Source organism: Exophiala oligosperma (genome assembly GCF_000835515.1).
Source record: "Exophiala oligosperma strain CBS 72588 unplaced genomic scaffold supercont1.4, whole genome shotgun sequence".
Taxonomy (NCBI): domain Eukaryota; kingdom Fungi; phylum Ascomycota; class Eurotiomycetes; order Chaetothyriales; family Herpotrichiellaceae; genus Exophiala; species Exophiala oligosperma.
This window is the reverse complement of record NW_015622821.1, coordinates 1,812,877-1,836,685: the sequence shown is the minus strand read 5'-3', so window position 1 is coordinate 1,836,685 and position 23,809 is coordinate 1,812,877. Positions and strand designations below refer to the sequence as shown.

The following is a 23,809-nucleotide window of genomic DNA, read 5'->3' as shown; positions in this document are numbered from 1 at the left end:
GGTTGTGATTCTTCGGAAAGAGGCAAGCAGTCGGAGTACAGATGAAGTGTTGTCTGCCTCGTTCCGTTGACACGGAGCAATGTTAAAAACCATACGGGGGTATGGAGTAAATAGCCATTTTTCCTTTGACTGGAGCTTCGGAATATGGTTACCCGCAATAAAAAAACTCAAAAGGGAAAAACCCAGACGTTGACTTTAGGTACAGTGTATATCCCTGTGCTTTTTCATATTCCCGTAGACAGACAGACAGACAGATAAAAAATAAGACCCAGTGCGGACGCGTGTACCGTACTGTGTTGTGTGACCTGGTACTTTCTGTGCTTCGTCCGGTACCCCAGGTCGGGGGAAAGAGAACCAAGATCCCAGCGAGACATCCCATATGGGCACGAGCATGGAGGGCAACACTTCGCTAACGAGTCCCGCGCATACTTCCGAACGGATAGGATTGTTCGACGGAGAAGCGAGAACAAAGAACACAAAAGAATGGGATGCCTTGGAAGACACAAAACTAGACAGATCAACGATCAATCAACTGTGGTACATCCAGTGTCTCCTGCGGATATATGGCTTTACTTGTTACTTCTCCTACGAAGAGAAGGGAAGTGTGGTCAAGAGAGGTAAAAGGTGGATACTACAATACTCCGTACTCTTGTGGACACATTTTCCATGTTATGCCCCATGAAAGCATCAGGTCAAGAGACGTGCCTGGGGAGGGCAACCTGGAGGTGAATCTCTTGGTACGGAGCACGCCTAAGGAGAACCACGTTCCAAGGGCCCCAGTGTAAGAAAAATAAGTGGGTTGCCTCCACAACCCTCCTCCCCAGGTGCCTTATCTTTACGTAGTACGGTGAGTACAAGTTGTACAGTATGCTCAAGGGGGTACCACGTGGAATATCAGTTGATCAATGTCAACATTGGGAGTCTCTTTCATTGGGAAAGAAACAATAGAAACTTGGATGAATTTCTCGGAGTGCCTCACGGCGAGTGTGTGCTCCGTATTCTATCTCTGTCTCGTCCATTGTATTTGGGACCTCTTCAGTAACACCCTGTGAACAATAGCAGCAAGACCAAGTGAACCACTGAACCGCGGTCCTCAAACTTCTGTTTCATCAACCTGTGACCTCCCTTGGCTCAATAGTCTCAACATGTTCTCCCTCATTTGCTCTCTTTTCTTCAATGTCTCGTACAAAATCCGTACCTTCGAGGGGTGCGTCGATTCTGGCGTTGAATTGATCCTTGGGGTCGATGAGGAAGAATGCCACTATGTAAATAAAAAGTCAGTATGAAGGGGTTCTGCTCATGGTTTGAAACCAAAAAAAAGAGAGAACTCACGTATTATACCCAAAAATGCAAAAGCTGCTCCACAGATAAAGACATTGCGGAAACCAACGAGGTAAGCCTTTTTCAAAACCAACCCGGCAGCCGCAATGACCTGACCGGTCACGCCCGGTAGTTTTGCTAATGCGGCAGCGTTGCCTGCCTGTAAAGCAGCAATGAGCGGTGCAACTGTCTCCTGCGATACTCCTAGGGGTACGACAGCAGCTGTCACCTTGGGGAACAGGTTGGCAGTGAGTCCGTTGGTGAAGATGGCGGTATGTACGGCCACTCCCACAGAGCCACCGACGCTTCGGATGGAGCCCAAAAGACCCGAAGTGAGAGAGATCAATTCCGGAGGAGTCGACAACTGCGCCGTCGTGTAGAGCGTGATGACGCACGATCCGAGGCCGAGACCGTAGAAACAGATGAAGCCCCAGAAATGAGACTCTGGCTCGTCGGCGTGCATAGTGGCCATGAGAACGAAGAATATCAAAAACCCGATAAATGATACCATGGCTTGTATCCGTACCCTTCTCGTGTAGTAAATCCAAGCTCCCATTCCGAAGGCGGCGACCAGCAAGAATGCAAACGCGACAGTATAACAGAGTAGAACTCTGAAAGAGCTAACTTTGCCGGCCTCGATAATCTCCATGGAGTAGGGGAAATAGACATTGGCTGCCATGAAAGCAAATCCCTCGATCCACACACCGACGAGGGTGATGACAAAGTTTCGATGCTTGAACAGATTGTGGTGGAACAGGCCGTCCTTCTTGATCTTCCATTCGTAAACGAACAGTGCAACGAGGATGGCGCAGCCAATGGCGAAAGGGGCAACAACATGGGCGTTCTGCCATGAGAATGGGTTTTGAGAATATGAGAGACCCAGACAAAAAAGCACCAGACCTGCATCAAACAGGAAGTACCCCATCCAGTCCAATGACTTCAGTTTTTGTGACAGTGTCAAGAGGACCTGTAGATCTCTGGGCGCTGGATTGTAGAGTGTGGCCAAAAGTACGGTCGAGACGACAAAGATACCGGCACAAATATACCAGTACGTTCGAAAGCCCGCCGGGTTGTTCTCAGTCAAAGCTCCTCCGATGACCAGACTGAGCATTGAACCGATAGAGATCGAGGTGTTGAGGGCTGCCTGAGCATAGGAACGGTATTTTCGTGGCATAACCTCGGAGGCGACGGCGTGGAGCAAGGGCTGAGGACCAAAGGCGACACCCCCCAAGGCGAAACCAACGATGGCCATCTGCATTGTGCTCGCTTTTGCAACAACGATGGAACCAATGAAACCTACAAAAGTAGGAACCACAAGGAGCCATTTTCGACCAAAGCTATAACGAATCAGTTCCGTCACTTTGCCAACCAATGCATAGTAACTCACTAGTCGGCTGCCTGGGCTACCGGAAGCACGAATGCTGCTGGTACGATGACCACACACGCTGAAGGCCATGAGGAAATCGCGGCACCCCCAACAACAGCTGCGATAGATCGGGAGTAGACGCCCGCGCCAACGATGAACAGCATTTGGCAGATGTACTGGCTTCCAAGAGCCTGCGTTTGACTTGATTAGCGCCGTTCTTACAGACCAACGATGCCGTCCGAGATCACACGTACCAGCATCAAAAAGAAGACCTTGACGGGGTTCCATGAGGTAGGACCGTCATCTTCAAGGGGTTGTTGTTGTTGAATATCAACATTGGTTTCCGAGCTCTCACCCATGTTGACGTAGTGCAGGTGGCTGACTGTGAGCGGAGGTGAATCGACGAAGGGAGCACTTCTTTGCTTATCAAGATCGACGACTTGTGAAGTATAGCCATGGATACCATGATATCTTATATGCTCACATCACAAGAGTTTCCAGTATCCATACTCTTCCGGGATGCTGGGGTAAGCGACCGACTTGGCAGGATGCTGACAACCCCAGCGGGCTGGAGACCTGAGAATCTGGGGAAGGCCAAAGCGCTCCAGTGTTCTCCAACTACCCAGGTAATACACAATCTAGAAGGGACTGGTTCGTTAAGGCAAACCGAAAGGGAAAACTGGTCGTATTCCGTGCCAAGTTCCGAGAGCGATTCAGGGCTAGTCTTTTGAAATGCCAGCGAATAACCATTGAGAGATTGATAAGTGCAAATTCAATCGTCAATCCCAACGAAGGCATGACAATAGGTTTGAGGCTGAATAGCTGTTTTGCCCTTTGTTACCGGTTTCTGGCGCGAGAATCTCGCGCCTCATCAAGTACACAGCCGGCACGTGGCAATCTGGAACCCGGTTCCCCAACGCAGAAGCTTGATAGCCTGTCGAATAAATCGTCCTCCTTAATTGATAGGGGCCGGTCTTTACCGAGGATCTCTTGTTCGATACCAAAGCGTTGGGATGCCTGCGCTGACACAATTTGGTGGCACACAGATCGCAGCTGACTCCCGACCTTCTCTCGCTGAAAGGCCAGTGGCAGAATGCTGTCGGGGAAACCCAGTGATGGAGGTTCAGGATAGAGGCAAAGAAAAGGTCGGTTTGACAAGCCGGCCCCAGAACCGCATTAGATCGCTCCACGGGCATCTAGAAGAGTTCCATAATGTCCACTCGCCTGGTAAACAGTTCCCTTCTCACTTTGACTAGATCAAGATACCGCTGGATGAGAGAATCTGCACGTCGCGTCAAGTGGATCGGAGCATATCTTGCAGTCTTTCAACTTTCTTCTCTCCCAGGGGATTCAAGCTCTACAGCGGATCTTGTTTCCCGAGACTTCTTCCGAGACTGTGCTCCGCCTCTCCCACCACCTCTATACGGGTCGGGTCTCCAGGAACTCGGTACTGACGCGCTGGGGTTCGTGGATCCTGCTACTCCTTGCCCAACATTCCCAAGAGGAGAAGGCCTATCGTTTAATCCGCTTTTGGCTTTTCGAAACCTCGACCAAGGTGATTTTGCACGATGCCTGTGTTCGTGACCAACATGTGGTATTGGTGATGATATGGGATGATTCTCTGGAGGTGGTACTGGAGGGGGTACTGGGGTATATCCTGGTTGCCGCTCCAGTTCTCTGGTCTTTGCTTTCTATTGATTCTTGACACCGGTGAATTTTTGTGATAGGAGCTTTTTCGTCTCCTCATTGTCGAATGTCAATCGAAGGAACGTACATTCGAACATCACTTCTGGACGTTGTTCCCGCTGGAGGAGATTTTGAGGACAAAGAGGTATACCCGGGAAGTGGTTTTGACCTTGAATGTGCGCGTGTCGAAGGATGGAGGCTGGGAAGGAAGGATCACGATTGGCTTTTCGCGGGGTGAAATGGATCGTACTCGTAGAAGCATCTGCAAGGTCTGGATCTTCCCACCAGTTCTTATCCACTATATTTCCCTGTCAGGAAAATCCGAAAATGACCGCAACCAAGACTCTTACCTTGGATAGTCATATATGCTTTCAGTTTGTGGATAAAGATGACTAGGCGTCGAGGTGGGACGACTCTATAGTCGGCTCGCTGATGCGGCTGTATCCTTACAGGACGTGTGGGACTCGTGGTGACATCAAGGTTGTCTTCTCTGGCCTTGTCTGAAGATCAACTCTTCCGCATGTGGATAATGGAGGTTTCTACCAACCTTGCGTGCCGAGTCCGTTTGTTCAACCCAAATTTGGGCCCATCCAGGACCAAGATCTATACCGTCCTCATTGTCTTCATGTCTCTGTATCGAATGCGCCAGGTGCTTAGTGAAGGACTTGTGTTTTCGATATTTGATGTTCCTGAAAGCGAAGCTAGGATCTGTCAGCCTCGATGCAAATAGTCAGTATCGGGCTATACATTGCTTCAATCTTCTGCATGGTAAATATCTCTTGCATGGTTGCAACGTCTGGAAAGTCATTAGCATCGAAAGGTGCAAGTGTGGGATTGATCTACAACGTTTTGCTTCGGAAGAGAATATAGAACCAGGATATTTCGATGTACCAGAGGGTTCAATGTTGGAAAAGTAAATAGCTTCGTCGGCAGTAGACGAGGCGAAAGGGTCTTCAAATGCATACGCAGGGATCAGTTGATCCCTCATCCGATTAACTGTCCTTTATCAGCATGAGCAGAAGGTTGGAATCCAGAGAAAGCCTATACGATATTCTTGCACTGCGTCGCGCCGCTGTGCCACGGTACATATTCTGAGATTTGACTTATAGTCCTCAAATACAACAAGTTTTACCAGTTTCCATTCTTGATCGCGCAAGTTCCACAAACTAGGGTTTTGTTAGCAAGTGGACTGCTCATATATAGACATGACGCTTTTTACCGAATGGATCGGAGCTCCGACTCTCCAATGGAAGTCTCACCTTCCATAGAAGTCATCTGAAGCGGCGGTGTCTCATCATTCGATTCGTCTATGGCAGCTGTCAACAGCCGGATAACCTCTCCGATATCAATGCGGTCATCAGCTACTGGCTCCAGCATTTTCTTGATAAGATCAATAATGTTGGTGACAAACGAGAGACTGCTTGGACGATGTTGTAAAGACTCGGTACTTTCCAGGAACCGCATGAATTCGAATATTGCCGGCTTGACTCTGTATTTTCTATCGCCTTCCTCATACCACAAAGCACTGTCCTCTTGCCCATTGGCCGAATTGCTAGTACGCCGTACTTGATCTAAGCCTCGGTACGCTTCGCAGCCGTTCAAACCACGGGGGCCAAGAAGAGCAAAGGCAAGGACTTCCAAGGCGATGCAACCAAGAGACCAGATGTCGTAACGACGACTAGATTTTGCATCAATATTTATCTCTGGGGGTGCATAAGCTAATGTTCCCCCTTGGTTGACCATACGAGAAGTTGTGTCCCCGGTTGGTTTGAAAACGGCTTGACCGAAATCCGATATCATCCAGATGTCGTTGTTGTCAATCAATATATTTGCCGGTTTAAGGTCGAAATGAACACCAAGGTGTTCTGGACGGGAAGGCTGCCCAAAAAGATACCGGCTTCCACGTGGTCCTCCGATTTTGCTAAGCGCTCTTGCTACTCCCAAAAGTTGTTTCTATACATGGCGAGACTCGATAGGGCCAGGTACGGCCTCGAGAAGATCTGAACCTGGCCTCCGAAGCATATCATCGAGGTTGGTTTTGGCGTAAGCGAAGATAAGGTTGAAGGTATCGCCGTGCTTGTAAGGCTTGATCATTTTTACAATGTGGGCGTCCTGTAACGTCTTTGCTAGGTTTAGATTCCTGTTCTCCATATGAAAGGCAAACTCGCTGTCCTTGTCGAGTTCCTTTCTCGCGTATAACGTCACTTCCTGTGCGTGCTACTTCATGTTAACTGTCATGCCCGAGAGACCAGGGATCGAAGGTCACATACAGGGAAGTCTCGATACTCGTCATGTATCTCGAACGCATACACATGGCTGTTCGCTCCTTGCGAGCTCAGTTTACGCTGGTTGAAGAAAGGCAGAATCCTGTCCTTGGCATAAACAGAATAGGTACCTGAATCCATTGTCGGGATTGCAAAATGCCGCAAGAATATACTGAATTGGTGTTCGAATTCCTTGAAGGCGGCTGGTCCATCTTTGTGTAGAAAAGCATCACAGACTTGTCTGAGTGACCCAGCCGAGAACGACTCCCCCGAGATATTCACGTCGTAACATTCCTTCATCATGAACTCAATGATGAGAAGTGGATACTCAATATATATAAGAAGGCCAAACAGAGAGAACGCCGTTTTGGCAGGATTGTGGCTGGCGCTTGCGTCGTTCTCTGGGCCGACGATTCGATCAATGAACTCGGTGCGAGCATGATTTCTACCAAAGATCTCGTAATGACGGCGGCAGTTGTGACACGGACACTGGAGAATCCATGCAGCTTTTTCTCGACGGCAATTAGCATTGGTAACTCTTGGGCTTTATCGTCTCACTTCGCGAATGCAGCAGACGTGGCCGGGATGGCGACCGATGATATTCACAAACAAGTTCGTCCTCTGCATCTTGCCTCTGGTCTTCACGGCAGGCAATCTCATAATCTTGATTTGGGGAGCAAAGCCGCGTAGTCCGGGAAAGATTCCTCGATTTTGGTGGCCCGTGATATTCCTCCTCATCATATTTGGCGGTGCGATTTACTGGGCCTGCATGGTCGCGACGCAACTCCGAATAGACCATCGGGGCAAAGACACGACAATTGGAGAGGTCATTGGATTTCAGGTTAAGATATACAATGAATCCGACGAAGTGGTGCCTCCGAATATGGAAGAGGCCATCGTTCAATCGCGGCTTGATGGATCGAGACGAAGGGTTGGTTATCAGGTAGGAAGTTTTCTGTTACAGAGTTCGATTTGGGGACACATTTTGGGCTGACGACATGATAGTTTTCCGGCTGGTTTGCAAAGGCGGGTAAATGGTACTCGAGGACAGTCGACTTTAGCAGCAAGTTTCTGTTTTAAGATGGCATTTGTGAGACACGTGAGAGGTAGTCTGATGCTCGAGATACCCGGATTTGCTCTCAGGAAACTCGTTTGGATCTGTAGATCGATCTGTTGCCGGACTTGGTTGGTGACGAGTGCCCTGTAAGACGACAAAAGCGATGATAAGCCTCAGGGTCCATCGTGTCGGGCTATTGATTTACCTGGACCTAGGATGCCTAAGGACTACCCCGTAATTGAAGGATAAATTGAGATGCGGTGTTGTGGTTTTCTTGGTGCACCACAATGTTAGTCCACTAGGAATACATTCTCACATGTCGATGAGATGTACTTCTGTCTACATTATAAATATAAAAAGTATTGTCGCGGACTGGCTGACAAGGAAGAGTTGCTTGTCACAAGGTACTTCGTAAACGATGATTCTAATTATAGGCCGCGACCGCCACCACGCGAAACGTCAAACAACAACAACTTTGAGCCGCAAAAAAACCTCTCACTTTGCATACCAAATTAGGACTTTGCCAGATATTGACGCAATGACCATCTTTTTTGGTAACAAACTGAAACAAAAGTCGTGGTTGAAGTTTTATTTTCCCCTTTGTTCCTTGAATCATTCATTATTGATTTCTAGTATCTAGAAGAAATTATGCCTGGTTGATGTTGCCATTGACAATCTACACCAATCTCTCATGTTTCCCCCTTTCGATTTTCGGGTAACACCACCACCACCACCAACAACAACCTCCTAGATACTCTGACTTGAACGCAATTTCAATTCCGAGTTCTTCACTTTCGATACCTTTTGGTGGATTTTCCATGACAACATACAATGGATCCTCTCAACATGAGCCGCGACGTTCCGGTGATGAAGGTACCAGAGTCGTTGAGGATGATGACGCCCAAGGCAACAACAACCAGGACACAGGCCTGGAGGAGAAGACGGTGCCGATAAACCCAGAAACCGACTTATATTCCAAGGACGTGCCACTAGACACCTGTAATAATAAGCCTTCACTCGAAGATATGATGATCGAAAAGGACGAAAGAACAGTATCTTCATCGTCGCCATGCCTTGTTACCACCACCACCGATGATATCAACGCCAATCTCGCCGTCGACGATGTATCATTCATGACCACCAACGCTCCACTGAAATTCATCCGACGAAAATCAAAGCGCACAACGGGTCGACAACACTACGTGTCCGTCTCACACAACAACCTCCGCAACAGTCTTTTGCCCTTGGTCGGCTTCCTCGAATTGGCAAATGCAGGTGACTTTGCCGCCAACGTCTTCAACACGATTCCAGTACCCACATTCGCCGCGGTTTTGATGGGAATCGGAGGTTGTGTCGCTCTATGTTTTTGTACCGTCGCAATCTGGGATGCACGTTTAAGTTTTGAAAACGTCAAGATTCTGAGAAGAGAACGACAGACATTACTATCTCTTCGTCGCCATATCGAGCGGCAGCAGAAGACCACCACCAACGTCGACTTTGCTCCGTCATCACAAAATTTTGATATCAACACCGAAAAATCCTCCTCTCCGACGCAACCATTGAACCTTTTCCATCACCACCACCACCTCGCCTTGTCGGTCTACCTGGATGTCAACACTTTTGAAACCAGAACCGAACTGGTCGATCGATTATTGATGGACATCACCATGGGTTTTGGTGCCCTCCTCGTCGGTGTCGGCACACTCATGGCCATTGCCGGTGCCAACCACAAAATTTTCTTAGCTTCCAATTTATTGTCTGGGTACATCGGCAACGGACCTGCAGCTCTGTATGGTCTGATACGTGCAGTCTGGTCGATGTACGTCTACATTAGAACCACGAGACATGAACGTGCGGTACGGAAATCCGTCACGACCACCCTCACCACACCCGAAATCACCCAGGCTCTACGTCAACGATACACGCGACTCAAGTTTTATGCCTTTCTTGCGGGTCCGACGAGTTTGGTGGCCGGTGCTGCATCTTTGGTCACAGCCACCATGTGGTGGGGTTATACCATGTTGGCACCTTGCATCGTGCTCTCTTGGGTCTGTAACACTTTGTATCGAAAAGAGATCGGTTACACGAGACCTATTGTACAGTTTCCCGCTAATTTTGGGGACGATGAGGAACAACAACAGGCATCTACAACGGCGGCGGCGGCGACAGTCATTGATCGTATGATGACCAACATGAATGAGCAAGTGTTGTTGAAAGAATTGAATGAAGTTGTGGTGATGAGGAAAAGTTTTGAATTTGCCAAAAAGCAAACGTCAAAAACCACGAAAAGAAGAACCACGACATTGGACAACACAAGTACAGCAACAACAACAACAACCACTACTACTACTACAACGATAATTAATCCTGCGTCATCGCCATCGGTTACTTTTGGGATTCTCACAAAATTGAATCTGGTCGAAACATTCTTTCTCAACCTCACCACGTCGTTGTCGTTGTCGTCGTTGTCTGGTTCATCGTCATCACCACCCGGTAGTGAAGAACAAAAATGGGCAAAAAGAATACTTTTGTCTGATGTATCTTTTACAATTGAATCGAGAGTCGAGCCCACATCGAGACCATGTCGACCTGGGTCAATATCTCATCAAGGACAGGAGTCATCGCCCTCCTCTTCCTCTCCCTCCTCCTCCTCCTCCTCATCATCATCAACGCCCCCACCTCCACCATTTCCACCTTGGACACGAACCATACAGTCAGGGTCAGAACCAGAATTAGACTCGGAGCAAGAATCACCTCCACCACCACCATTTCGCGAGGTGGAACCAGAAGGTATTACGAATGTAGGATACAACCAAGGAGGCACCGACACCAACATCGACACCGATGATGACGACGACGACCGCCAAAACGAAGACGAAAATGACCTTCCCGATACGATTACAATTCACGACCCAAACTCTTTGCTCGCCGCCTCTCTCTTCCTAGCATCTTCACGAGACATTACCACCGAACGCCAACGACAACAACACCGACATTTCCTTCTCGGATTGGCCAACTCCACCGTGTCCAACCACGGCCTCTTGTCTGCAAAGTACCGTGAAAGGTACACCGTTGAGTACTTGGGGTGTTTGACGCATCGACTTTGTCAAGGACGTTGAGATTCGTATTTTCCCCGTGCGGAGTGATACGTTACCTACCATACTTTTATACCTATTTTATTCAATGATACGACAACACCATCGTCTAGATTTTTTTTTTACTCGGTTGCACAGGAATAAAGACTGCTTAAAATAATTTAGACCATAAGACGTCGTCGTCGTCGTCGTCATCGTCGTTGACTTATTATTCTACTCTCATCTGCTGCTCTTCTTTTCTTTTCTTTTGTTTTGAAGCAAAAAGAAGGACAAACATGAAAAAAAAAAATTTCTTGATCATTTGTTTTTTTCATTTTCATTTTCATTTCAAAAAAAGGAATCATTAATGCTTCCCCAAAAGAAGCTTGCTCATGATGGTATCCTGTACCTTAGGTTTGTGGGTAAGCACCTAGGTTCCCAAATACTCCTTTGCCCTACCAACCCTGGAAGGTTGCCTTTTTTATACAAAGGTTGAGATATCTCCCCTCTTCGCCTTTGGATCTGTTGTGTGATGCAATCATACAATCCAAATGCAATCGACACACAAGTCAACGCTTCGCCCTGGTCCTTTTGTTACCCTCCTTTATCTTCCAACTCCACCCCAACAGCCCAAAATTTAGATTTATATCCAAGATGCCTGTTGTTCTCGTTCTTGTTCTTGTTTCGTTGCTGCTCCAAGGGTCATCCGCATCCCCAAGTTTACTAGCCTGGCCGGGATTTTCATACTTCTTCCTCATCCTTGACAGGCAAGTATCTTCCTCCCTTCAATCTATCTCCGGTAGTAGGCACGGGCTTCTCGACCCTCAATATCCAACACAACACATCCTCGGCCGGGAGTAGGAACATCCAAATTTTGTTGCATAACAGAGACAAAGTGGTGGTCAACATGGCCACCACGGCATCGAGCCAATAGTGGTTGGCCGTCGCCACAATCACCGTCAGCACCAACAAGGGGTAAAAGATACCCATGACCAAGTAGAAGATTTGCGTAAACATGGATTTTCGTGGCTCGTTACGTTGCGCGCGTCGGAACAGTCCGGAGTGGTATAAGAAGGTGCACCCGATGACAAAGGCGTAGGTGAAGTGTAGGCTGGGCATGGCCGCCAGTTGATTGACATAGTTTCCACCCACCCAGACCGATTCGGCGTTGGCCTGTCGGACAGTATCGTGGAAACCGAATTCTTCAGGCAGTAATCGAGGAGGCATGGTCGGGAAAACCGTAAAGATGGAAAAGGCGGCGAAATTCCCCAAAGTCATGGTACGACGGACTGTTGCAAAGGTGGCGTGGTTGGGGGCTGCGTAATAGTACCAGGAGAGGAAGCTAGTTGGTCAAGTCAGCAACAATGAAGCACTCTTCGGGAGAGGTAACGTACGCGACGGTGCCAGGTATGTGTACAAGAGAATAAATCCGGTTGAGAAATGTAATGGCTGTGAGATGTCCGTGTAAGAACCACCCTTGGAATGCGGCTTCTTGGATCGGGAACAAAAAGCTTAACCAAGATTTATGTTCGATGTCCAAAATTAGAATACCGTGTTCTTGGGCGAGCTCGCGGAGACCGTCATTTGTAGACAAAGTAAGTTGAGCGATGGCCTTGGTGAGCACGTAGAACAACAGGTTTAGAACCCAATAAAACATCTCGATGAGAAAGGGGAATTTCTGTAGGATCCGACTGTGGACGTGGTCGGAAAATCGGGACGAGTTGGGAGTACGGACGACCATCCCACAGCAGTCGCGTTTCTTTGGCGGGAATTTGGACGAGTTCAGGACATCAGATTCACCAGTCAGATAGGAATCTGAATCGGCCAGGCTGTCGGGTGAGAATTCCTGGCTTTCGTGTGGTAGGAGAGACCGTGTCGGTGATCGACCTCGACTGGAATCTAGAATGCGAAAGTTTCGTTTTCGATTGACCGTCAATGAAGTGATCATGATCGAAACGACAATCTATTCAGTTAGGAACTGGGGTTTGACACGAGGCAAAGCTTTCCACCTACAATGGGCTCAACCCAAGCATGAGAGGCGAACTGAGCGCCGCCCATGTTGGGCTGTGCGGCCACCGCGGCCTCGGTGACATTGACAGCAGCAGTTGCCATGGTCTATAGGGGTCTGGTATTATGAATGAATAATCGATATCATGAGTCGGAAGGCGATTCAACAAAAAGATTGGTGTTCCTCGGCGGGTTTTCACACGTGTGCTGTGTCGAGCTGACCGGTCACGTGAGGTGGCGTAATTTCGAAGATGACAAGTCGGTTTCAGCTCGAGATTGGAACAGTGGAATCTGACGGCAAAGAATGTGATGAGAAGTTCCAACGCTATCGAGGGAATCTCTTCAACAAATTCGATCGAGTGGTTATCGAGGTCGTCCCGGAGCGTAAATGGCGAATTACTCGTGACGCGTGTCGTTTCTGGACGAGATTCGCGGCGGAAGAAAAAGGGCGCACCACCACGTGTCGACAAGAGGCCGGGGTTGGGAGAGAACGAGTCGCCAGCTACCAGGATTCAGAAAAAGAGGAGGATTAAAAGAAGGTATATGATGATGCCAAAAGAGAATGGACGGTTGAATTGGGTGGAAGATGTTAAGTTGGAGGGAAGGAAGAATGGTTGTAGAGAAATCAAGGCGTGACGGCGTCGAAGGGATGTGGAATTGATGATTGAGGATTAGAGGTGCGGGCAAAATTAAGCCACCTGAAGTTTAGCCCCCGAGAAACGAAACGAGGCGGAGCAGCAAAAAACCCAACGAGTTGTCCCTATGAAGAGCCTAGTAGCATTACAAGGGTTGAAGAATTCGTAACGATGAGTATGAGGAGACGTAATTTTTATGACTTTTGAAGGTACCGAACGGAGTACCTGTTGTGCGAGTTACGACACTACAGTACAGGTACCCAGGGAGACGCATAAGTCATGAATTACTTGTATGTGCGCTGTAATGCAGATTAAAATGGGGCGACGGAGTCTGGAAAAAACAACAAGCCAGCCAGGTGAAAAGGAGAGGAAGATCAGTCTCCGTAGGGCCGTGTTACATACGCGTTAGGTACTCCGTATGAGTAGGTGCTAAGGGGACTCTCCGGGTACCTAAAGAATGCTGCAACGGAACGGTATGGCATACATAGTACATGAAACAATGCTCACAACTCGTCCTCCCTCACTTATATACTACCTACTAACCTGAGGTCGTATGTAGGTATGTAAATGCTGTAGAGTACTCGCACAGTAGAGGGCCTCAATGTCAGCAAAGCACAATTATTTGTTCCTATCCTCTGCGGCTGTGGCTTTTTTTTTAACTAGGGTATCTACTCCGTGCGTACCAATGTACAGTAAGGCTCACCAAGGACCCCATCGGAGGAGCCCATTTGTCCCATGGCAGCGGCGCTACCAGGCGTCATCACAAAGGCCGTTGGACCAAATCCTGGGCCCCCCTTGGTAGCGCCCTCCCTCCCCTATTTACAGATACGGAGTAATCACTTCTTACAACATCTGCACAGTAAGCAGTCTGTCACCTTTCACTTTGCTCCGTACTCGTTGCTGGTCTCAGATTGTCATGCAGCTGTATTGCAACATGCAACGACAACTCGACTCGACTGTACATACGAAATACGGCTAACCAATGAAGTGCGGAATATGACAGACTGCAGACCACAGTGTATGACTTTGTCCGGAGTACATTAAAAAGTTGTACAGTACGGAGTACTGGACTGACATCTCATCACAATGTGCATACCTATCTACACAAGTCAACTTGTTTACCTGCTCCGAGAACTCTGTACTGACCCTCTGCTAATGATCAATCCACCGAATTCGCAACCCTGTTTGTGCTCTCTGTGGACAAACGTCTAGTTCAGGTATTCCTCGCAACTCTCACCCTTTACAGAGCAACTTTGTACGGGGTAGCGAAGAGCGACAAAGCGCACGCGGACTGTGGGATTGTGGCTAAACGTGCTAATCGCGGCATTTCATCATAGCCCAAAAGCTACGAGAACCAAGAGTTATTACCTCTACTAGCCTGGACAGATCCCGCCCGCCTCGTTGATGCTTGGACCTTGTTGTACAGTACAGACCACGGGAACTACAAAAGCCAAAGAGCCGCCTCAAGGCCAATGCTCAACAAGCCACTGATGAAATTTTCCACGCATAGTGCAATCCCCTCTGCTAATCTGACACGACAATAATGACCACCGGAAAGCATGAATTCCCATATCCGAAATCACATTAAATACTCCATAGTTACAGTACGAGCAGGTTAGTGACCTAGGTAATGTTCTCCGTACGAATATTCTGTACTATTCTTGTGTATGGATAATAGCATCTGTCTTCGGCGCTTCCCTCCCTCTATCTATAACTCGCAATGTCTCCTCCGATGCTGCCGAGAAATGATCTGGATGTATCAATAAATTCTCCATCATCATACCACCCTGAGACAAAGAAGTAAAGCGAATATTTCGTCTGCTCAAATGCACCCCAGGAATGCTATACTCGTGGACGCACGTCTGTCCACGGATCATCGTCGTCAAGGTTCCAACAGATCTCCAGAGATGAAGCGTCGATTGTCGCGGTATCGTCCCTTGGTCACCTTGGTTCCCAATCCTTTTCGGGGACTGCGCATACCCTCGTCTCCCGTGGACCGCATGATCATTGGCAAAGCGTCCAACACTTGCTTGTTTCCTTCGTAATAGTGATTGACGAAACCGCTCGCCAAAAGTCTTCGGATCGCATTCAGGCGCATCAATTTCCACCATTTGTCTACCTTCATCTCCCCTTCCCGGTGGACCCGAACCGTCATCTTCGAGGCATTGTTGGACTGGAGTCCTAGCTTCGGATTTTCCACCGTGGTCGCCACGCAAGCAAAAGCTTGATGTAGGTCTCTCTTGTCTCGTCGATTCATTGATTTCGTGCTCAGAGACGACAGAGCCTTAACGCGCTCTAGCACCTCGTGTGAATTGTGATAGGCATTGTATCGTTTGACAAGGCCCGATCGGTCAGGCTCTGCGTCTGATCCAGAGCTCTCCTCGCCTTCATCCGAAGATGAGTCATCATCTTCACGAGGTGTGTAGCTCTTCTCGTACAGTAGAGCGATGGCCTCTCCGGCTGCAATCTGCACTCTGGCGTCGCTGGAATCAAGCTGGTCGAGGAATGCCGCCACCGCGTCTTCCGACTCATGCTCGAGGTCTTCCACATACGTGGCAAGGAAAGCGTATGTATTTATTGCCGCAGCCACGACGTCGGAGCTGTCATGAGCGTCGATGAACGATCCGTCACTAGAGGCGACCTCAAGGAGGAAGGTCATGACCTGTTCCATTTCTTCCTCCCCAGCTCCGCCAAACGACAGGCAAAGGCCCAGAGAGTAAATGGCAGCCGTCTTGATTGCCAAAGACTGTGAGTCAGAGATACTTCGTTTCAACACCGGCGCCATGCTCTCATACACGCCACCATCCTCAAAGGTGATGGCTGTCAGGGCAACTGCGCGAAGGGCCAGCGTGACTTCTTTTTCGCTGGCCTCCGCTTTGATGCTTCTTTCAAATGAGTCGAGGAGATCCGGTACGCGGCGGTAAAGCACTTCGGCAAGATAGTGGGAGGTCAAGCAACGAACATAGGTCGTCAGGTTGGTTTCGCGGCCGGCAACACTACTACCTTTGCGCTCCAACAGATTATCAATGGCACTGGTCAACTGTGTTCGCATGACATCGGTGGTTTGTTCATTAAAATCATCGCTGTCGAGTAGAGCATCGATGGAATTGATGCTGTTCGGATTGCCACCGTCAGTGGGTGGAACTTGCTGAAAGAGATCGAGACAACTTACCTTTGGGTGGTATCATCGCTGAGGTTGCCATTTCCATAGTCTTCGTCATCCGACACATCACGGCTTTGGATGCGAGACACGGCTCTTGAATTTGTGGCGGAATTCGCCTTGGAACTTCCCCTAGAGGACTGTTTGGATCTGGCTTTGCTCGATACCGTCTTGCCGCTCTCCAGAGCGCGTCTGCGTAGATCTTCATGCATGATGAGAGACCTTGACCTTGCGGCAGGTCGAGGCGAAAGGTGCGAATAATGATGGGTATAGTCGAGGAATAGAGTAAACGATGAAAGCGTAAAGCTGACGGTGGTTTTCTGTCACCCTTTGGGTAGGGAGGCTCGGTAGGACAAGTGATGTGGTGGAAGGCGTGGAATTTCCATAAGGAAGAGGGCTCGACTCGCTTTGTAAATGCTGTCTGGCAAACAGGCAGACAGACAATAAGAGTGAAGTTTCTCAACAGGTACTCGAGATGAATAGAGATTTGAATGGTACGGAATTAAAAGGGAACGGGCGGTGAGGGCACGAAAGGATTATATTCGTCAGGTTCCGTGGACTCTAAGAGGCCTGCCAGCACATGCACTGTAAAGAATTGCCGCCTATTCGTCACTAGCGAGTCAAGGACTGGGCAAACCTGGAGGGCGCCACCCGAGGAACACCAGTAAACAGCGGATTCTTCCCCAGATAATAATGCCGCTTTCTATGACGACATTGCAGCCTGCTGATCCTGTTGAGCACATCCCCATCATACCACCAACACCACCACCACCACCGCCAGATAAATGGCATCTGTCACCAAGGCCACCATCTCCCTCCTTCCACAACAAAACGCGCCAATCACTAGGCTTGATCACAAACCAAATTACAAGAAGGGAATAACTTTGCCATTGTTTTCAATCGTACAGATTCACGTGGCTCATTCAAAGGAGCGAGATATTGGGTCATTTGCCATATTCAAGTTCAACAGTCAACAACTACAAAGCACTCCCATTGCCCGTGACGCCACCGTTCCAACCTATTCCAATGCTTAAAGCCCATTCGCCTGGCCAGATCATGGTCGTTTGCCTCGCTCTCATTCTGATGGTCCAGGCTTCATGGGCTGACCTTCGCCCTTGTTTTCGAATTGCAGCGTCATCAATACTGCTACATTGCCATTTTTGGAAGTCTTTGTTTGAATTGCACCTTTACTTGCTGGTCTCCGTCTGTGCCTCCAAAAAGTCTTCGTCGCTGGCATCCAAGATGTCGTATTCTTCGTCAGTCAAGAAACCTGCTTCGTCGCTGTCAGAGTCTTCGAGCTCGAGGCTCTCAACATCGTCCAACAAGTCTTGTCCTTCAGTCTTGGTCGTTGGTTCCATCGTGGCAGCTGGTGCTTCAACATGGGTCTCGCTCACATCGTGAATGCTGGACACGGGAGACTCTTTCTCGAGCTTGGGAAAGATCATGGTGGAACTGCTTTGCGATTTGGCTTCTTCCTTTGGCTCGGCCTCAGTCTCCACGGTGTCGGACACAGTAGGCAAAGGTGCGGGGCGAATTGGCAATTCCACAGGAGTAGATTTGACCTCGATATCGACCCAGAGTTTGTGGCCGAATGGCAGTCCTTCAGGTGTCTTCAAGCGCCAGTATGAAATGGCTCGTCCTTCACGAGTAGGGGCTTTTAGTAGCACAGTAAAGACAGCATTCTTGCCTGGCTCCAAGCTGGTCTCGAGCGTGTTGCTTGAGTTTGCTGCATTCAGAGTGCTGACACTCGAGGGATGAAGCAAATCGAGGTTTCGCATGTCATCTCCACCAACATAACACACTGCGCAGCCAGCGGGCCATGTCTCAGGTCCTGGATTGCGAACGGTCCAGGATTGCATGACCATACGACCCGGGGCAATTCGCGTCCCATCAGGTGTCAAGTCGTTGACATACCAAGCTTGAAGGTCGCTCTGGGCTGTCTTGCCACTGAGGTCGCTCGGCATCGCAGGCTTTTCCGGAGTGGCAGGCGCATTTTCGGCTGGCTCGACTTCGGCGACTGTCTGGACTTGCGTAGCAGCATTAGTGGACGCGGCCCGTGTAGTCTCTGTGGCAGCGTGCTTGGCCAATGGTCGGTCGCCCAATTGCGCGAGCTTCTCGCCTGATTCATTCTCATGTGCCGTGGAAATGGAGACACGGTTGACGGGAGTCTTGAATTTGATCAATGGATGTGTTCGATTGTGTCCATTGTTGGGCAGGGCCTCGCAATTGGCACAAAAGTCAGTGTCATCGCATACGGCGCACTTGTATCGATCACCCTCGATGTATCCTTTGAAGTTGGTGCAGAGAGGTCCATCACAGTAGATAGCACGGTGGAGCTGTCTTGCAGTACGTACGTACGCAAGAGGAGTATAGAGAGCGGCGAATCGATGACCAGGGTGCTTCTCGGCAGCAGAAGCGACACATGTCATGCAGAAATCAAAATCGGGACAAGACAAGCACTTGTGACGGACACCGTAAATGCTCTATATGGAAAGTCAGTTGTAGAACCACAACGGGACTCAAAATCAACCCACCTTGTCACAGCCGTCGCAAAGGGCATCGTGACGAATGCCACGGCCGGGTGCACAGAGGGTCTTGATCTCAGTGTTGCTCTCCGTGTTGTCTTGTGGCTCAAAGGCGTGAGATGGATCATGGCCATGTTCACCGTCCTGGAAGCAGCGGAGGCACAGATCGAAGTCAGGGCAATCCTGGCAGGTCACGAAGTCACGCCTCGGCAATTCTGAATGGTTGTCAGTGCAGTTCAAGTGGAAACTTCCTGAGAACTTACGATGGATGCATGAGTTGCATGTACGTTCGCCATCTTCATGAAGAGGACTAACAGGTGTGACCACTTCTTCAGACTCAGTTGCTGTAATCTCAATAGTCTTCTTGGGAGGCAAGGTGGTTGTCTCACTCGGGATCACGACTCCATTACGAATGTGTCTCTTGACCAACCAGTGTTGGTCACCATCGCAGGTGACGCCGGCGCCGACGCAGCTCTTACACAGATCGAAGTCGCCATTCTCGCAAATACCACAATGGTAGTGTTCATCAGGCACAGACTTGCCGCAATAGTTACAGTCGATCGAGTACGAGGTTGATGGGAAGTCGTTGAGGGACGGCAAGGTCGGAAGACTGAAGAGTTCCGAGTGACAATCTCGAGGAGCCTGGGCGACCGGCTCCATGCCGGAGGCATTTATGTCAAAAGCTCCTGGGATAGTGCAAGTCGGGGAGTAGGGGCAGTTCTTCTGGAACGACTTGAAGGACTGGACAGGGGCCTGAGACAGGACGGTATCGAGGAAATTGTTTCGAGGCTCTGCTGAAGCGATTGAAGGTGCGGCCTTGGGCAACTTGATATCAGGTGTGGATGTTTCGTTGACTTCCATCTTTGCAGGTTTGACGACAGTAGCCTTCAAACGCAGCTTGAGCTTGGCTTTGGCCGCTCGGTACAACTGTTTGTAGACGCCGGGATTGTTGCTATCTAGTGTAACGTATGCTCCGGCCGAATCGGAAAAGCGGTCAAACTTGACCTCGTGGTCTTCAGGAATGGCAAGCAGGAAACGAAGCTGTGAAAGACCATGTCAGCGCAGAGTATCAACAAGACTTCGTTTCCGGATGATTTGGGCCATGGCGAACCAAGCCGAGGCTGACAAACATTGGAATGACTTACCTTCTGAGGAAGAGTATTCGCCCCGAGATCACGCAGAGCAAGCTTGAAGCGTCGGTTGGTGCCTTCAATGATGACTTTGACAGTAATCAAAGTATCTGGGCCAACAGGCGTGGTGTGAGGATGAGGTGCGGCCATGCTGGAGATAAGAGCCCTTGGTGAGGCGGTGTCGAGCGGACTAGGCTGATCGGTCTGCGGGGAGAATGCAAAGACTCGGTCAAGATCGATCAAAGATCTCAAGAGAGGAAAAGCATGGATACTTGAGACACCGGCAATGCCTCTGCCTACTTTCAAGAGGATGAAGAGTGATTCAAGCACAGGCAGACAGATGGAAAGGCTGGTGAGGGTGAGAGGGAGAGAGAGGACGAAGACGAGGTTAGATGACGGCAGGATGCAGCCTAACGCAGTGAAGAAGGCCAGGGCGGGGAAAGCATTGAAACCAATGGTAGCCACCTGCACGTGAGCAGGCAACCTCCAATTCACTTTGACCCTCCCCCGGCCACACGAATCAAGAGCGGCTCCGTACGGATAAGGGTGGCTCTCTTCCGCACTTTTTCGCTCGTGTCGCTCACCGGTCACTGGGGGTGACCATACAGATAGGGCGTCAAACCTGTAGATGCTCCTGTACGTGTACGATGAGGTACTACATGAGGACGTGCAGATGGTGGTGGTTCGCCTAAAGTACTCCCACAGAAGCTTTATTACTGTAGCAAGATGGCCAATGCAATTGCTGACCAAATATTGTAACATGCCGGATACGCCAATCATTATGTGAAGGCATCAGATCAGCCTTGTACTCGCGCTGGTTGTCTCAAACTCCCTGTAGTCACGCTCAGCCCGCTTTGTCCCGCCATCTTCACGTCTCGTTCGACTCAAAACCCGAATACTATACATGAATGACAATGGAAGTTATTTCTCGACTCCACAGTGAGCAGCCACAGATGGAAACAGGTCAACGCTTTTGAAAACCGGTCAACCTCAGGCAAACCCGCTCATCCTGCAAAATGCCAGATGCAAAAGCAACTCCACAACCCGCTAATCAAACCAAACTGAAATTTATCAAAGGAGAGCAAACACGCACGATTATTCAACCCATTTGCGCCGGATAGAACATACCATTGGACACCCCAGAATAATAAAGAGGTTGAGACGGTAGTCCGTTCGCCATTGGCATCACATGTCCAGTGGCAGGCGGATAAGGTTGAAAGCCGCCTTGAGAGTCTGGAGTATAGGCAGGTGGATTATTATAGTAGTAGACCATGCCATTCGACTCATGAGCCATCAAATTATTGCCTGTGCCACCATCGGCTGGACCTGGAGCATGCATGTAATTGACGGGATGTGCTTGCGAGCCTGGTATGAAGCTAGGGGCCATAGCTGGACCTGCAATGGGAATATTGAACGAGCCGTTATTGCCCATCCCTGGATAGTAGATAAGCCCATTGGCATAAGGTGTAGTGAAATACCCTTGCCCTCCCATAACGGGATATGGGTGGAAACCTTGCGCAAATACAGCACCCTCTGGTATCTGGGAAAGAGGCGTCGTGCCGGCCATTCCTGGTACAGGTTGTTGCGCCGGAGGGATCCTCTCTTCAGCGTGAGACGCAGCCATGTGGGCCGGCACTTGCTGATGAAACGGGTATTCCTGTTGTTGTTGAGGAGCCTTCACGGAAAACGAGGCGGGCGATTCGATATCCGCAACAGAGACAGCTTTTTGTGGTCGAGGCTGATGCATAGGTATAGCAGTGCTATGGCTGCCATAGAAAGCCGGAGGTGGGACATTTGACGGCATGACACTGACCCCCATAGGTCCATTGACAACCGGCATTCCTGTCCTCGAGATTGATGGAGTTGGAACGCCTGAAGGCATTCGGACGATGGGTCGAGCAAAATCCATGCTAGACGCACCCATACGGGATATAACAGAGTCTGCAGGGGACCTGATTCCATCCCTCATTGTCGAGGCCCCGATCGAAGACTTCCGACTCATCGCGATGCTGGGAGTATATACACTGCCATATATGCTGGGCCGTCGACTACCATGGAAGCTTCCCCTACCACGACCCCGATAGTAGCCCTGCTGATTCGGTCGCATCGCACGAGGGATGAAGATAAATGATCTTTCGGTGCTTGGAAAGACATATTTGGCTGGCTCATCTGGTATGGAAACTCGAACCGGTTTGTCACGTCTTAGAGGCGGACGGTGTTGCGGAAGCAGCGTGTGATGCTTCTTGACAACATTCGAGACAATCTTCTTTTGTTGCATACCTGGAAAGGATATCTGAACGCTAACGTTGCCCAGCACATTGGTGAACGAAAAAGACCTGTTTGGTGGTGCTGTAGCTGGTGAGTTTCTAGCTCGGCTCGTCCGTGCTCCAGGAACTGGTTGAGTTTGTGATGGCACCGAGCTCGGGCCCAACTCGTGGCCCTCGTGTAAATCATGAGCCCAGGGCCGGTCTGTCGGCTCATTGATACCAAAGCCCCTGCTGTGAGATGTTAGATGCTGCAATTACAGAAAGGTCGTATACTTACCCGGCATTCATTGGGCCGTAACCTCGACCTCTTCCTCGGACAAACGGCCTGGAAAGCGCCCCATTCGATGCGGAAGTACGGTCATCATGCAGGAAGAATTTCCCTCTGTTCGGTACAAACGCAGGGTTGGTATTACGCTGTCGAATGTATTCTTGATGTTCTCTAAAACTCCGCTGAGCTGCTGTCTCGCTGCGTGGTGCTCGAGGGGCAGTGACTGATGCCTCAGATATCGCTTCGTCCCTAGCATGTAGATCGTCGAAGTGGACTTGTTCCATCTCTTGCTGGTCCTGCACTTGACCTAATCCGTATAAGATGGCTTGAGTTTCGGCAGTCGTCGTGAAAGCTCCGTTCGTCTTGGGATGAGGTTCTTGAGGTTCGTTGAGGTCTGACCGTTGATTCGCATGTTCAGTGATGGTTGTCTTCTTCCCAACTGTGGCTTTGGGCGATTCGTGCTCATCACCACTGGACTCACTGCCCTCAGCTTCCGCTTCATCGTCACCATCGCTGACAGCAGAGCCTTCACTTGAGGAATCGACATAGTCTCCAGCGATTGATCCATCGTCTTCTCCTTCGTCCGGGCGGCGCCGTCTGCTAGATAGCAGATCTTTTCTCCGAAGCGCAGGCATGTCTTGATGAGGCGAAGGCTGGAAATATCAAGAGAAATAGTTGAGAGCAGAGGCGCATGAAATGTTCAAGAAAGACGAGCTTCGTTCATCGTTGATGATCTAGGACCGAAAACTCCCGTCGAAAAGGTGAGGTGAGGCTGTGTGCTGTGGGCGGATTCAAGCTAACAACATATTTTGTCAGCAAGAGGAGGAACAGAAACAGATTGGATGGTAAATCACGAGTAAAGGGGCATTAATTATCGATCAAGAGGTGTAGGTAGATGATGCCCTCGCGTGCAGCAATAGCGGGCTTTTCGAAGTCGATTTTGGTTGAGTCGAATCTCGAAGGATTTCCAAACAGTCTACTACAATTGCCCCAGATTTTGCGTCACGCGGCCAAGCTAAGCGATTTCTACCAGCAGCCAAAAGTACCGTA

General features: G+C 49.5%; 7 protein-coding genes across 9 annotated transcripts; 1 reads left to right on the top strand and 6 right to left on the bottom strand.

Annotated features, from left to right (window-relative positions):
- Window positions 1-1,109: 1,109 nt before the first annotated feature.
- PV06_04769 (uncharacterized protein) lies at window positions 1,110-3,045 on the bottom strand (the record flags this gene model as incomplete). The annotated part of the gene is made up of 4 exons (XM_016405703.1): window positions 1,110-1,261; window positions 1,333-2,657; window positions 2,708-2,877; window positions 2,941-3,045. 4 exons carry the CDS (start codon window positions 3,043-3,045, stop codon window positions 1,110-1,112), a joined length of 1,752 nt encoding a protein of 583 aa, XP_016263909.1.
- Window positions 3,046-4,377: 1,332 nt separating this feature from the next.
- On the bottom strand, window positions 4,378-6,777 carry PV06_04768 (uncharacterized protein; the record flags this gene model as incomplete). The annotated part of the gene is made up of 9 exons (XM_016405702.1): window positions 4,378-4,670; window positions 4,723-4,867; window positions 4,920-5,073; window positions 5,120-5,168; window positions 5,219-5,368; window positions 5,420-5,538; window positions 5,592-6,250; window positions 6,332-6,589; window positions 6,643-6,777. 9 exons carry the CDS (start codon window positions 6,775-6,777, stop codon window positions 4,378-4,380), a joined length of 1,962 nt encoding a protein of 653 aa, XP_016263908.1.
- A 1,272-nt stretch (window positions 6,778-8,049) lies between these two features.
- PV06_04767 (uncharacterized protein) lies at window positions 8,050-11,015 on the top strand. Its single transcript, XM_016405701.1, has one exon. The coding sequence runs from the start codon at window positions 8,512-8,514 to the stop codon at window positions 10,810-10,812; it is 2,301 nt and encodes a 766-aa protein (XP_016263907.1). The 5' UTR covers window positions 8,050-8,511; the 3' UTR covers window positions 10,813-11,015.
- Window positions 11,016-11,077: 62 nt separating this feature from the next.
- Window positions 11,078-13,563, bottom strand: PV06_04766 (uncharacterized protein). The gene is made up of 3 exons (XM_016405700.1): window positions 12,781-13,563; window positions 12,162-12,730; window positions 11,078-12,109 (listed from the first exon to the last, which is right to left on the bottom strand). Exons 1-3 carry the CDS (start codon window positions 12,877-12,879, stop codon window positions 11,509-11,511), a joined length of 1,269 nt encoding a protein of 422 aa, XP_016263906.1. The 5' UTR covers window positions 12,880-13,563; the 3' UTR covers window positions 11,078-11,508.
- Window positions 13,564-14,956: 1,393 nt separating this feature from the next.
- On the bottom strand, window positions 14,957-17,332 carry PV06_04765 (uncharacterized protein). Its single transcript, XM_016405699.1, has 2 exons — window positions 16,582-17,332; window positions 14,957-16,522 (listed from the first exon to the last, which is right to left on the bottom strand). The coding sequence occupies exons 1-2, from the start codon at window positions 16,779-16,781 to the stop codon at window positions 15,292-15,294; spliced, it is 1,431 nt and encodes a 476-aa protein (XP_016263905.1). The 5' UTR covers window positions 16,782-17,332; the 3' UTR covers window positions 14,957-15,291.
- On the bottom strand, window positions 17,316-20,597 carry PV06_04764. 2 transcript variants are annotated; one of them, XM_016405698.1, is made up of 5 exons: window positions 20,240-20,597; window positions 19,484-20,135; window positions 19,358-19,420; window positions 19,104-19,309; window positions 17,316-19,052 (listed from the first exon to the last, which is right to left on the bottom strand). In XM_016405698.1, the coding sequence occupies exons 1-5, from the start codon at window positions 20,372-20,374 to the stop codon at window positions 17,757-17,759; spliced, it is 2,352 nt and encodes a 783-aa protein (XP_016263904.1). In that variant the 5' UTR covers window positions 20,375-20,597; the 3' UTR covers window positions 17,316-17,756. The 2 variants fall into 2 exon arrangements, with proteins under 2 accessions (XP_016263904.1, XP_016263903.1); XM_016405697.1 differs by having other exon boundaries at window positions 19,358-20,135.
- A 306-nt stretch (window positions 20,598-20,903) lies between these two features.
- On the bottom strand, window positions 20,904-23,734 carry PV06_04763. Of its 2 annotated transcripts, XM_016405696.1 has the most exons (3): window positions 23,614-23,734; window positions 22,769-23,555; window positions 20,904-22,722 (listed from the first exon to the last, which is right to left on the bottom strand). In XM_016405696.1, exons 2-3 carry the CDS (start codon window positions 23,392-23,394, stop codon window positions 21,324-21,326), a joined length of 2,025 nt encoding a protein of 674 aa, XP_016263902.1. In that variant the 5' UTR covers window positions 23,395-23,555; window positions 23,614-23,734; the 3' UTR covers window positions 20,904-21,323. The 2 variants fall into 2 exon arrangements, with proteins under 2 accessions (XP_016263902.1, XP_016263901.1); XM_016405695.1 differs by having other exon boundaries at window positions 22,769-23,734.
- Between the last annotated feature and the right edge of the window lie 75 nt (window positions 23,735-23,809).

Coding starts and splice junctions, on each gene's coding strand:
- PV06_04764 (XM_016405697.1), bottom strand. CDS start 20,374: ATGGCCGCACCTCATCCTCACACCACGCCTGTTGGCCCAGATACTTTG. Junction 20,136..20,239: donor CGAATACTCTTCCTCAGAAG/GTAAGTCATTCC, acceptor GGTCTTTCACAG/CTTCGTTTCCTGCTTGCCAT. Junction 19,053..19,103: donor TTTGCGACGGCTGTGACAAG/GTGGGTTGATTT, acceptor CTTTCCATATAG/AGCATTTACGGTGTCCGTCA.
- PV06_04765 (XM_016405699.1), bottom strand. CDS start 16,781: ATGCATGAAGATCTACGCAGACGCGCTCTGGAGAGCGGCAAGACGGTA. Junction 16,523..16,581: donor AGCGATGATACCACCCAAAG/GTAAGTTGTCTC, acceptor CAATCCGAACAG/CATCAATTCCATCGATGCTC.
- PV06_04766 (XM_016405700.1), bottom strand. CDS start 12,879: ATGGCAACTGCTGCTGTCAATGTCACCGAGGCCGCGGTGGCCGCACAG. Junction 12,731..12,780: donor ATGCTTGGGTTGAGCCCATT/GTAGGTGGAAAG, acceptor CTAACTGAATAG/ATTGTCGTTTCGATCATGAT. Junction 12,110..12,161: donor CACATACCTGGCACCGTCGC/GTACGTTACCTC, acceptor TTGACCAACTAG/CTTCCTCTCCTGGTACTATT.
- PV06_04767 (XM_016405701.1), top strand. CDS start 8,512: ATGACAACATACAATGGATCCTCTCAACATGAGCCGCGACGTTCCGGT.
- PV06_04763 (XM_016405695.1), bottom strand. CDS start 23,394: ATGCCTGCGCTTCGGAGAAAAGATCTGCTATCTAGCAGACGGCGCCGC. Junction 22,723..22,768: donor TACGGCCCAATGAATGCCGG/GTAAGTATACGA, acceptor AACATCTCACAG/CAGGGGCTTTGGTATCAATG.